The following is a 13,886-nucleotide window of genomic DNA, read 5'->3' as shown; positions in this document are numbered from 1 at the left end:
TACTTTGACTTGCCTTGTTGCAGAAATTAGAAATATAAATAAACTTGCCTTGCCAAACTTAATAAAGTGAACAGACTACACGATTCAGTTCTTCACGGGTGTGGGAGGTCTTTTAAACAGCTCGCAGGGAAATAAACTTTACATAACATAATCTAACAGATGACTGGATTAATGCAATGTAAAAACCACAATTTATGAGATAATTTCATGTTCTTTGTTGGTGTCTCAACGTCTTTTTTGAAAGTGGTGGGGTTTGCATTGGAGACACTGACCCTCAGTTTTACTCATAATCAGGCTGCATCTTTGCACAAAACACACCATAAATACAATTTAAAGCATACTTGCAACAGTCCCCTGTGTGCACGACTAAAGCTCTTACAAATATGCAACAACTCAGATATACATCTCACGAACATGACTGCACACCTGTTGGAGACAGAAAACATGACAAAAGGTGTTACCTGTGACTGGCATGTCCAGTCAGAAGCTCGCGAGAGACGAAATGTTGAAACAGCAGCGTGTTTCTCCTCTCTGCATCCATCAGCTGCCCGCGCTGAAGCTCTCCTCCAGCGGATCTGAGGGTGTGTCTCCCTCCGGCCGGAATGTGGAAATACTGCTTCCAGTCGGCCTGTGTGTGTGTGTACGCGTGTGCGTGTGTGTGCGCGTGTGCGTATGTGTGTGTGTGTAGGAAGGCTGTGTGTGTGACAGAGTTAATCATGTTTATTCACACTCAGAGTTCAGTTAAAGTGCGTTTATCTGAGATTGACGCTGACAGATTTGAGCTCCAGACTTCAGCTCAGAGTTGAACTGAGCGGCTGTGACCGCAGAGCGCCCCCTGCCGGCTCCGTGTACTCTCAAAAGTCTCTGTTAAAAGAAAAAGTCATGTGTTCATTTTTTTTTCTTTCAAGGAATTAGTAAAAGATGACAAAAGAAATGACCTGAAAATTAATATAAATAAAAGTATAATCATTTCAATTTTGAATGTAAAATTACGTGTCACACACTGACTGACTTAAGATGACACGAGCTAATAAAGAGAAGCAGTTTCCATTTGCAAGATAAATGAAGTAGAAATTAATTTAAAGGATGCTCAAAGCTGCTGCACAAAAGAAAGAAAAAGAGGAGAGCAGCAGGAGGAGCCTCTAATCAACCAAAGTGATCACACCTGAGGAGGTGGAGCCTTTCCAGGCAGGTGTGTTTGTTTCACCCTCCCGCCTCAGCTGGGTCATGTGATCTGTCTGTGGACTTTTAGAGCTTTTACTTAACTTTTTTTTGTTTTTGTCTGATCATTTTTCCCTGTGTATTTTGTCAAATTTCTATATTTTAATTATTGTCCATTTATTTATTCTTCTTATTATTATTATGAATTTCTTCTTTTTCTTTTGTCTGTTTGCTTTTAATCTGAGGTGTCTGAGAAAGTGGAGAGCACAGCTTCTCTGCTGATAAGTTCAAAAATCAATAAAATCTTTTTAAAAAAGTCTGACCAACAGATGGCAGCATTAACCGACACTTAACAACTTGAAACTATCTTCTAAAAATAGATTTACGAGCTTTCCAACAACAAAACACTAATAACCAATTTGTTTAAGGACAAAAAATGATTCTGATAATCTATTAATTCAATCACAATTCACACAAAATGTAAAAAAGAAAATCAGTGATTGGAGCTTCTCAGATGTGAGGATTTGCTATTTCTGTTATCATATGTGATTGTAATGTAAATATCGAATATTCTAAAAACACAAGAAAGGTGAGGATGACATCTCATTGTTTTCACTGTTTTCTGACATTTTATATTTGATTGATTAAATTAAATCTTTAAAAGTAAGCATCAGTTGAAGCCTAAAGCCTTTGAAATGTGAGCAAATTGGCTACTACATATTACATATGCTAATACACATTAATTTTGGCAATGTGCCAGATGTTTCTTTACCTTTTTTGTTTTCAAAAAAAGTAGACTTTTTTTTTCAGGTTTGAGAGGTTTCTGTGCTTGTGAAAGATGTCAGAACTCAGCACAACAACAGGTCCTAAAGGGTTAATACTACAAACACAAACATATACAAACAGATTTATTTATTTATTTAGATATAAAAGACAGGTGCATTTTTTATACAGTCTATATACACGGTTCAATGACAATTATAAGAAAATCTCTGAATTGCTACAAAATCAGTGTAAACATTTTTTTTTTCTGGTTGGTCATTTTCTTAAAGTCTCTGTGATGAGACAGAAAAGAGTGCAGAGGACTCGCTGTAAACAATGCACACCTCCCTCTCACTGAATTATATAACACTGATACAACACACATGGAAAGAAACACAAGAGACAATATAAAAAATGGAGATTATGTTACGGTCTTGATTGTTGCTAGGTTACACATATTGAAACATATTTGTCTGCACTTCTGAGTCCACAACAGACAAATTGAAGCATTTTAGTGCAGTTTTTTTTGTTTTTTTTGGCATTTTTAGAGTCCCAGGAGTCATCCACAGACTGTATGTGTCGTGTATTTATATAAAGTCCTTCAGACACTTGGTGGCAGCACTGCGGCAGTTTTCTGTACGCTCCTGCACTTCCCTCTGATGCAGCAAAATGTAAATCAACAGGAGGTTTCTCAATGACACTTCGGTTACACGCTACAACCTTAAAACAATAGTTTGGAATAGTTTGACATTGTGGGGAAATACACTTATTATCTCTCTGGCCAAGAGTTCGACAAGAAGATCGAAACTATTCCAGCAGCCACAAAGTTCTCACGTCCCCCAGTTTAAGCCTGTTTATCACTGGTTTCTTTATGAATACATTTTGAAATACGTCTCCTTATTCAGAGTACATCAATGAACTTTTAACACTTTACTGGTTCCTCTAAGATGTGCTGGTTTAACCCTCTGAAACCTGGAGAAGCATCACTTTTCTTGTCCTGCGTTCAGACGTTATTTAACCCTCAAAATGTGAGCAAATTGGTTTGCTTTTTTAAAAAAAAAAAAAAAAAAAAAAAAAGGGGAAAAAAGGCAATGAGTCCATTCTGCAAATGGCATGAAATTAGATTTGGATTTTTATTTTATTTTATAAGGCTTGGGAAAAACTATTTATAATAATAATAATAATAATAATAAATTCACTTTTTAAAAACTTTGTTTTTTTTCTATCTTTTTTAGGTAGTTTTCTTTACTTTTAACATTTTTTTTCTAATTGTTGGGCCATTTCTTCTGAATTTGCTGCATTTTTCCCATGTTTTTGAAAGAAGTCAAGCCAGTTTGCTCTGGTTTCAACTCAGCTAAACTGATGCAAAATTTAGGCAATTTCTTCTTTTTTTCAAGTGTTTGTGTTTCCAGTTCAGGTAACATGAATTGAGTGGCTGCCAAATGAACTGTTTTTCTTGCCTGAAGAGAGAGTTCTTGAAAGACTCAGTGCTGTTGTTGTGATCTTGTATATAGTACTTTTCCACCCTTTCCAATAATTGTGTGGAACTTTGTCATAATTAGGGTATAAATTATTGAGTTATGGCTAAAAAAATGTCTCAGTGACCTTGGCCTTTGACCAACACATTCTTATCAGTTTATTCTTGAGTCCAAGTGGACGTTTGTGCCAAATTTGTAGAAACTCCCTTGAGATATTGCATGCGTGTGAATGAGAAGGACGCAAGATCACAGGGACCTTTGACCATCAAATTCGAATCTGCGTTCATTGTTATGTCCAAGTGATGATTTGTGCCAGATCTGAAGGAATTCCCTCAAGGTGTTCTTAAGACACTCAGTTCATGAGAATGTGATAAATAGGGTCACAGTGACCTTGACCTTTGACCACCAAATCTAATTAGTTCATCCGTGACTCAAAGTGGACGCTTGTGCCAAATATGAAGAAATTTCCTCAAGGTGCTGTTAGAATAACACAATAAAAATAGGACAGATGCAAAGACACATTGACCTTTGATCATCAAAATCTTATCAGTTCATCGTTGAGTCCAAAAGCATGTTTGTGCCAAATTTGAAAAAGAAATCCATGGAGCTGCTGTTCTTGATATATCGCATATACAATAATGACAAAGATGATGTCAAAATGACCTTGACCTCTGACCACCAAAACCTCTATTCATCATTGAGTCCAAGTTGACATTTGTGCCAAATTTGAAGAAATTCCCTCAAGATGCTCTTGAGATATTGCATTCACAAAACGAGATAACCAAAACAAAAACATATTGGCTTAAGCTATTGCCGACATGGAGCCATTAAAATGACAAGTTGTGGTTTCACGGGTGGTTATGTGCCGGACTATTTCTTGGCTGAGTGCAGTGACTTCCTGGAGTCATCAGAGTCAAGAAGTAGTTGGGAAATATTTGAGCTTTAGAGTTATTGGTAGGGAGATCTGTAGACAGAGCCAGGCTAACTGTTTCCAGTCTTTATGCTAAGTAAAGCTAACATAGCTATACATTTACCATGGTGTCGACCTTCTCTTCTAACTCTCAGCAAGGAAACAAATTAGGATATCTCCCAAAATGTTGAACTATTCTTTGCTCTGTTGCCAGGACTGCTTAAATTAGACTCATCATCCATAAAAACACACTGGTTCCCAACCTTTATTTGGCCTCTGACACTTTGAAATTAAGCTAATTTTGGCCGTTTTCACGCATGCTTTTTAAGGTCACAGTGACTTTGACCTTAGACCACCAAGGTCTTATCAGTTCATCCGTGACTCAAAGTGCCAAATTTGAAGAAACTCTCTCAAGGTGTTCTATAGATTAAATCTTAACAAGAATGATGCACAGAATACAGATGCAAGGTCACCTTTTACCTTGAAAACCTTTTCGGATCATAGTTGAGTACAAGTGTACGTTTGTGCCAAATCTGAAGAAATTTCTTGGGCTCTTTGTTAGATACCGTATTCTCAAGAATAAGACAGACAAGGTCACAATGACCTTGACCTTTGACCTATAACCACCTAAATTTAATCAGTTCATTGTTGAATCAAAGTGGAAGTTTGTGCCAAATTCGAAGAATTTCTCAAGGTGTCATTGACATGTCTTGTTCACGGGAATGGAATAGACGTGCAACCAGAATAAATAATGTGTCTGGACCCAGCTATTGTTGGTGCGGAGGCATATAAATGTGAATAATTTCTGCCGCAGTGCTGTGTTTTTCTGTTTTTTCAGTTTCTTCTTAATCTTTTTTTGACCCCGAAAGATTTATTTATAGACCCTTGGTTGGGAACCACTTCATTATAAGATCACGGCTAACTAAAAACGTCCAAACTACCAAACAATAGCTCATAGCTCATCCTATCCAGATCACAAATGCTGTGGTCATCTCTGAATAAAAAAGTCACTGCTATTCACATTTATAATTTGAACAGATTTCCTCTTTGCCACAGTTGTGTCTGTGGTCAATTTTGCACTTAAGTTTGTACTGATTTTTTTTTCCACGTCTGTCTAGAATGAGACCAACTTGAGCCTGGAATAAACAGTTTATATTGTTGCTATGATCGTCTGCCGTCACACATTTACACACTTCACCTCATTATTCCAGGAGAACAGAGCGATTCTGCTTTGTTTTTTTGGTTCTGGGTGGCCGATCATGAGTCCAGGTAGATGGAGTAGATCTGGTTGAGGCAGCGGTCGACGCCTCCTGCCTGGAAGAGGAAGCTGTCGTCTGAGCAGGGAGACATGGAGTAACCGCCCCCCGCCTGGCCCTGCAGATCCTGCAGCAAGTCGAACCCTGACGGCAGGAAAACAGAAAATGTTCATTGCTGTGTGAAAAGAAAGAAACGGCTGATGATGTTATTAATTCAATTTATTTTGAAACCTGAGAAAATTGGTTTGATTTTTTTTAAAACTATGGGAAAAAGCTATGAGCAGCTTGGCAAATAATGTCCTGACAATTTTGAGAAATTAGTAAATTTAGAAATATATATATTTAAAAAGATACAGTACGTAAAAAGCCCAGAGAACTATATGTAGTAATTATATATATAAAATTATTTTACAGAAAAATTATAATTTTTATTTCATTTTTAAACAGTTTTTTTTCTCAATCATTTCCTCTTTTTTTGACTTTCTAGTTTTTATGTTAATTTGTTTTGTTTTTTCTTTGTAATTTCCAAATGATTTTGAAAAGATTTCTTGCTAATTTCTGTTTCATTTTTTGTTATGTTGCTCATTGCCTTTTTCCAATGTTTTTGAAAGAAATCGAGCCATTTAACCTAGTTTCAAAGGGTTAAAGAGCCAGTCAACAGCAGGAAAAATGTAGAAAACATGATGGAAATGTGGCATCCATGTTTATTTGAGGAGGGTCACAGTCTCCTCATCACTCCACACGGATCAGCAGCCGTTTTTGTCTCTTCAGTGGACATTTAGGTCACATGCTTCATGTATGTTATGATATATTGTCCATTGCTCTTTCTCGCATTTTGCTTTTATCAATAAACCAACTTTTCAACCTCAGCCAGTTACAAAATAATTTTAATTTCAGAAGGTGTGGTTGGAATAATTTACTCTGCTTTCTTGCCGTCTTACCTGTCGATTGAGAGGCGGAGGAGGTTGTGAAGTAACTGGGCGGTTCAAAGCCTCCGTCACTGACTGGCTGAACCGCCTTTCCTTCTCCGTACAGACAGCCTTGGAGAACCACAGAAGAAAATGTCAAGAAGACCAAAAACGACACATAGGACTTGCTCTGAACACTGTTCGTACCTTGCTGCTGTGAGAACACTTGCTGGTGGCTGTAGGTTTTGTGGAAAGCCTGCAGCTGGACGTCCGCTCTGTCTGAGGACGAGCTCACCGGGCTGACGTCAGCGGACATGAACAGCGATGCTGGTCTGTTCCTGGTGAACATGAACATTTATGTGAGTATAGAAAATCATACAACCATGATGAATATTTAAACTAATTTATGTTTTATTTATAATTTCTGTTGCTTCAAACATTAAAGGAATAGAATGGCATATTTAGATGAAAGGGAATGGAGTAGATCATGTGTTTGTCAGCTTTAATAAATCATTAAAACCTCCAGGTATAGGCATGAGGCGGGTTTCCATTAACCCTCAAATTGCAAAAATTTAAATTACGAATACAAAATATGCCTAATGGAAACACTGCAACCCCCCCCCCAAAAAAAGTTTTCATGCTCGCATGAGGTGGTATTTCAGGCAATTCCAAAAAGCCATATTTCACAAAACTGCAATGAAAACACTTTTTTCACTTTTATAGCTCATGATGTGTAGCACCAGGTTGCGGCAAAAACACTTTATGGATACCAAAACCTCTGACATGAGACAAAGAAATTACGGCCATATTATTAGTATATTGCAATATTTTTTTAGTGACTACAATAGAAATATCCATCCATCCATCCATTTTCTTCCACTTATCCGGAGTTGGGTCGCGGTAGCAGCAGCCTAAGCAGGGAGCCCAGACTTCCCTCTCCCCGGCCACTTCGTCCAGCTCTTCCCAGGGGATCCCGAGGCGTTCCCAGGCCAGCTGTGAGACACAGTCTCTCCAGCGTGTCCTGGGTCTTCCCTGGGGTCTCCTACCGGTGGGACACGCCCTGAACACCTCACGATCCAGTGAAGTTAGGCGTGATGTGTTATGAATAAGTCCCCATTTTTTGTTACCTTTGCTGTCACCTTGACTTAAAGCGAGTCAGGAGGGACAATTCCTCTGCAACCCAGTTTTGTTCTGTCATGCCATCATGGTCAGATTTTTACAGATTTTGTTGATTTGGTCATTTTTGTTAATATTCGTGCTTTTTCTATCAGTAAGTAATCAGGTGATGAAGTTAAATGGATTCTTTTTTGTCTGTTTCGTGTTAATTATTGTTAATTTCTCTGTGATGCTGTAGCCTGAAGACAAACTTAATACTGTTCAAAGTCCAGTCATGAATGACGAGAATCGAATATGTGATTCGAGTCAGCTTTGGCTGTTCAATATGAATATTCGACTATTCATCCCTTTTTTTTTCATAGAGTTTGAGTGTGGTACAGCAGGACATTCATGGGGACGGTGATGTTCACATAAACAAGCAAATTATGCTACTGGATTGGAAATGTGCAACACTGCTTTTCTTTCCTTTGTGGTTATTTCTATAATGGTTTTTAAGTTTTTCAATCTACTGTAGCTATAATTGTTAAAAACTAGGTTTCAACAAAGCTTAAAACACACATCTCCGATCAAATCAAAGCCAGAGTGAGTCTTTGTGCTGATAACCATTATCTGGAAGCAGCTGTGTTTTCACACACAAACACGTAAATACTTAAAGCTCTTGTACAAACAGTGCAGTTTATACGAGGAAGCGTTTCCACCTCGAGGGGGGCTAATGCAGGCGGGTTTTTGGAGCGGCGCTGTATCCATCGTTACGCTGCAAGAATGTGCTGACTGTGCACAAACACTCTGACTCAACATGGAAACGAGTGAGTCAGTGGAGCCAAGTCGACGAGAAGAAAGAAAAATCTCTCCAAGGAGATACGCAGCTGAAACCCCCAATATGGTATTTGAACCCCCCTTCTTTTCCTGCTCCTTCAAAGAGCTCGCTCTCATGTGGCCTGAGAACTCTCCTGGATGATGTACTGTAGCGTATTGGTCCCTCGAGGACCAAATGGCCTTGGTTTCTGCTGGACGGGTTTTAGTGGGCTTCATAAACAAGCCAGGCCTTGTCAGAGATACTGATGGCTGCGGCCCAAAGCGCCGTCTATATTCTCAGCTATAAAAAAAGGAAATGTTTGGAGATTTCTTTACATATCTATCATTTATCATCCCTGGGTCTCTTTATTACCCATTTCCCATGTCAAATGCTATTACATTTAATTTAACAGCGTTCAGCGGAGAAATACAATAAAAGCCAGAATTAATCAGAAGGACTTTTTGAAAGTGATATCACTTACAGATGGCCGTGGCTTCCCAGGGTAATAAAAGCCAGCCTTTGTATAGGATTATGTAAACAAAGTGGGCTTTGATATAGCACGACTGCTGAAATGAATGTGCCGCGATGACTGCGAGCCCCAAGAATTCAACACTTCTCTGGATTCCCCCTCTGCGGCCCCAGAACCATCAGAGCTGACCTTAACTATAAACAACCGCGGCCGCTCCACGGCTTACATTCCTGCCACGCTGCAACAACATAGCTGGGATGTCTGAGCCGTCCCGTGCGCGGCCCTGCTGGGTCGATCTGTCGTTTTGCGGCCGGTTTACCCAATAACTTCACAGATGCAAGAGTTTAACCCTTTAATGTCCTTGTTAAGAACAAAAAAACAATGGAACTGATGGATTTCAGGGGCAAGAATAACAAAAATCAATGTTTTTGTTTTGTTTTTAACAAACCCAACATTTTTTAAATGTAGGCCTCTGCCAAGTGGTTGAAATGTCACTTCAAGGAAAACAGAAAGAAAAAAAAAAGTTACAAACCATGTGCTGTTATAATGCTTGTATTCTGTTAGTTTACCACCATATCTGCGTATATGAGCTTGATTCTCTTTTACATTTTACTTATTTATCTATGAAATTGTATTTTTGCACTTGCATACCCATCTATTCATTTATGAAGTGCTATTTAATATTTTTGCTCTAACATTCATAATGTTGTTAATTTTGGGAGATGCTACATGAGTTTCTAAAACTTCAATTTTATTTTGTAAATCTTTTAATCTGGGAAGCACAAAGTATATAAATTTGTAACCATGGGATTAGTAGTATTACCAGTACTGGTATTATTTCCAGATATTTATTCCAGATATTTTACAATACTTTATTAATAATAATTATTATTATCATTCATTTATTTGTATTCACTTTCAAACATAAAGTTACAAAGCACTTGACATGACAAACATACAGATATAAAGTTTTTCATTAAATATATAATGAAATTACATTAAATATATGGTATTAACAACAGTGAATATTCATCCCTTTTTATTGCTTTATAAAAATGATAAATATATCATCTAAGCATCGTTACCTTGACTATAAAATGACAAACCATTTGGTTGAACATGCTTTTAGACTGTTCAAAAACCACACTTCCGAAATTATTTCAGCACATATATAATGGATAACATTAAATGTATCATTTTAAAAGCAATTCATGATTTTGTTTATTTCATAGGCAATACTTCTTTTTAGCTTATTAGCTTAGCTGTGCAGCTTTACCATCAAAGGAGAAACAGTTTGGTGGAGCATATTAAAAAAAAAGGCACTTATTAGATTATATTTTTGGTATTTTTGTAAAATTCTAACAACAACATGTTGAAAAAGCATGCCTACATTTGAAACCCCCCACACAGAGCCCTCATGTCTGGACTGACTTTTGTGTTACTAACTTCATGTATGAGGCAAACTGAAAAGAAAGACTAAAGACACAACGACATTTAGTGTATTTTTTAGCATAACACATCTAAACCGAACGGTAGAGATAGCTCAGTCAAGTAAAGTTCACTTCAACACATTTTTAGTTAAGTGAGTGACTAAAAATGTGCTTTGCTAAATGACTAAGTGCAAAAAACCTCCTCTCTGATTTCATTTTACCGGCCTCATCGTTTTCTTTTCTTTCTAACTAACTGCAGCCAGTTTCCCTCCTCACATCTGGAATGAGAAGAATCCCGCTTGCAGATTTTTTGTTTATATGCACATTATACTGCATTCAACTCCGGCTTTTTTAATAGCAGCACACTTGGACTGCATCAGAGCAGGGGATGAGTCGGTTTACCGAAAGGTGCCAGCTCGTGCACGCTAAACCGATCAGTTTTCAGCTCTGGCAGAGGACAGATGCTGTGACGGAGATTTACTGGATCACAGAGGATCGTGTTGAATGTATGTTACACAGATGGAGATTTAATGTGATCTAAGCGCTACCAATCAAGTACTTAGAGAAACTAGAGAACACTTATTGCATGTTAGAGATACGGTAAATACAAAAATGTGTCAAAACATTTCAGTTAAACCGGCTATTTGGATCCGATGTCAGCCGGAGCTTCTGCAAAGTAAACTTCATTACTTGTCTTTCCTTCAAATTGTATAATAGTGTTTCTGTGCGAGAGCCATCCCGGTTAGTGTGCCTGTATCTGATGGAGACGCTGCTCCAAAAAGCCAATCCAGCCCCCCACCCCCTCCCCCCGACCGCAAAACACACAAACACTGCACATCACAAATACCCGCTGATGGACGGGCCTGAACGCGGGCCTCCGAGTCCCTCAAGTATTAAATAATTAAAAGAAGTCGAAATGGCTCGTCTCAGCCAGAGTAAACACGCGCCTGGCTATGAGGTCAGAGCTCGACGCTGTGAAGCACAGATAATTTACTTTCACGTGTTTAACGTCTCGCTAAGTCATTTGGGGGAAAAACAAGTGCTTGTCTGGTATTGGCTTTGGCAGGCCGTCGTGTACTGCGGGCACCAGTGGGATTCTATGACATCCTCAGTGTCTATAAAGAGACGTCAATGGACAGACTGTGCAGAGCGCCATGGAAGCTCTGGCTGCAGACTCAGAGGAGATGGAGGCTGAGAGATGCTGCAGTTTTGTGTCCTGAAAACTCCACCTGAACATCGAATTAAAGAACTAAAACATGGCTTTCTTTGGTGAACTCTAAAAAACTTTAAATTGGTTAATTTTACTTCCAAAAGTGATCTTTTCAGGCAAAATCCTGCTACAGGTGCCAGAAGTAAAGTATTTGCTTTTTTTTTTAAATAAAGTACTTTCAAGGATATCCATCAACATCACAGCTGCAGCAGAAGGCCAGCTCTATTCTTCCAGACTGTTTCCATCCCTTAAATAGTGAATTTCAGCTTTTTCGCTCTCAGCTTGTGGCCCCCACGTGCAGGACTAAACAAACACGTTTGTACCTGCTGCTGTTGCACTGTTGAACAAAGTGACCACAAAATGATGCACTTGGCACTTTAAGCTTTGCAGTGAGTGGGTGAGTTTGTGTATAAAAGGGCACTTTGTCATGATATTCTTCTTTTACTTTTTCTTATACTCATTTAACACAAGATAATACTTGTTTTAATGTTTTTGTTTTAATGTCTTTTAAATCTGGTTTGTTGTGATGTCTCGTTTTGGATTGCTGAATTTCCTGTCTGCATAACAGATTTACTCTTGGGTAAAAAAATTAAGAAACCTTGAACCTTGAACATGACTTATTTTGCTCCAACCTTTTTTTTAACCCTTGTGTTATCATTGGGGTCAATCTGACCCCAAATGAAATCTTTTGCTGTCAAAATATGTTTTTTATACTTATGTAAACAAGGTCTATTAGCCCTAAATTCCAAAACGAAGGGGAAAATGTGTGGTGATGGGTTGGACTGAAGTAAGACTGACGGTGCATCACAGAATTGATTGACAAATTATAGAATATCCTTTAAATAACAGTCAAAACAGGCAGGGTCAGAATGAAAAGGTGTATTGCAATCAGGAGGACATTTCGAGTCCTGCTTGAGGTCGACACACATGTGTTTGAGCACTGCACGCTTAACACTGAATAGCACAATGCTGCAGTCTCCTTACTAACATCACAACACTGTTTTAATTTGACAAAAAGTGGCTGAAATTTTTAAAAATCAGCTTTTAAACTAAATCAGGATTTCCAGTAAGTGGACTTTGAGCTGAGATTTTTCCAAGGTCAATAATAAACCTTCAAGCTCAAATTTAGAGGTTTAAATTCAGAGAGAACAGCTCATCTCAGCTCCTCTGCCAAGACCTAAAGCCCATTTGAAAACGTTTCCTGGAAATACTGGAGAAATTTATGTGAAACTATGTGCATCGTATGTGGAGATTTTATATCACTTATTAAACCCCCAAAATGTTTGGCCCTTATCAACTCTCTTTTATGGGTTAGACTGCCTTTGTTGTTTCTGCTGTGCCAATAAAAGTTAGTTTACAGGCTATTCTTCAATGACCAATGATTTGAGGCCATATTGTCCAGAAACTGCTGCCCCGGAGGCTTTCAGCTGTATCTTTTTAGTCTCACGTCTACTTTTATACTGGGCTAGACAAAATTTGTCTCAGTTTACAGAACACATAAGTTCTGTGGCCTCCAACTACCCAATCAGTGCAACCACAAAGCCATAACTCCATCTCTGGTGATAATGTCTCTGGTTTATTCAAGAATGCACAAGCTCACATCACTCTCTGTTTCTGGGCATGTGATTTCAAGACAAAAAAAAGTCACATCACAACAGGGTTTTCATGGCTTTCGAGGTTGAAACATGATTTCTCGGTTTGACATAGAGCAGGGAGGAACTGTTTTGAGCAGTTTGGAAACGCTTTTAGTACCAGATTCATCCAATGAGTAAAGATTTTTGGGGCGAACACCCGAAAATGAACAGAGGAGCAGAAGACTGTGGTCAGTTTTCACTATTTTTATCTTTCACAGAAAATAGCTCCGCATGAAAACTGCCAAATGCAAATGAAATCCCATTCAGCTCCATTGTATCTGGTTGGCAGCAGCGCTCCCTGCAGCAGATAAGTCAAAAGCTTGCCAAACACCACCACAGGGAAAATATGTTTTTTTTTTTTTAGAGTGATTTGGATGAACTGACCATTCGAGTTTGCCTCTGGCTACATCATTAGTACAGTAGTAGTAAAATACTATGTTTCCAAGAAATAAAAGCAATTTAATTTTAAAATGCATGACAGTGAAAACATAAAACTATATCTTTTCACTTTTATTGAGGAAACTTCTGCGTCACGTGGTATGAGCGGCATGAGCGTGGTATTTGTCTTAGTGGTGACTTCACTTTTTGAAACAAATTCAAAATCAGTGATGCACGATAATGATTTTTTCAACCGATACCGATAAACCGATAATTTCCAGCTTCTTGCGGCCGATAAGATACCGATAACCAAAGTAACGGCTTTGTTGTGATCTCTGCATATTTACATGTTCTGCTTGTTGTTGGAAAGAATCAAAC

The 13,886-nt window shown here is 38.3% G+C and overlaps 1 protein-coding gene across 1 annotated transcript in view; it reads right to left on the bottom strand.

Moving 5' to 3' along the window:
* Positions 1–4,152: 4,152 nt before the first annotated feature.
* The window catches only part of LOC121951488 (zinc finger protein GLIS1), a 52,943-nt gene continuing 43,209 nt past the window's right edge, over positions 4,153–13,886 (bottom strand). The window contains exons 7-9 of the mRNA XM_042497823.1: positions 6,683–6,813; positions 6,509–6,607; positions 4,153–5,711 (exon numbers count right to left, since the gene is read on the bottom strand). Of these exons, the coding sequence (XP_042353757.1) occupies positions 5,569–5,711; positions 6,509–6,607; positions 6,683–6,813 (373 nt within the window). The 3' untranslated portion in view covers positions 4,153–5,568. The remainder of the gene's footprint in view (positions 5,712–6,508; positions 6,608–6,682; positions 6,814–13,886) is intronic.

The sequence above is a fragment of the Plectropomus leopardus genome, chromosome 12 (genome assembly GCF_008729295.1).
Source record: "Plectropomus leopardus isolate mb chromosome 12, YSFRI_Pleo_2.0, whole genome shotgun sequence".
NCBI lineage: Eukaryota > Metazoa > Chordata > Actinopteri > Perciformes > Serranidae > Plectropomus > Plectropomus leopardus.
The sequence above is the reverse complement of the archived record's forward strand: the minus strand, read 5'-3'. Positions and strand labels throughout refer to the sequence as shown.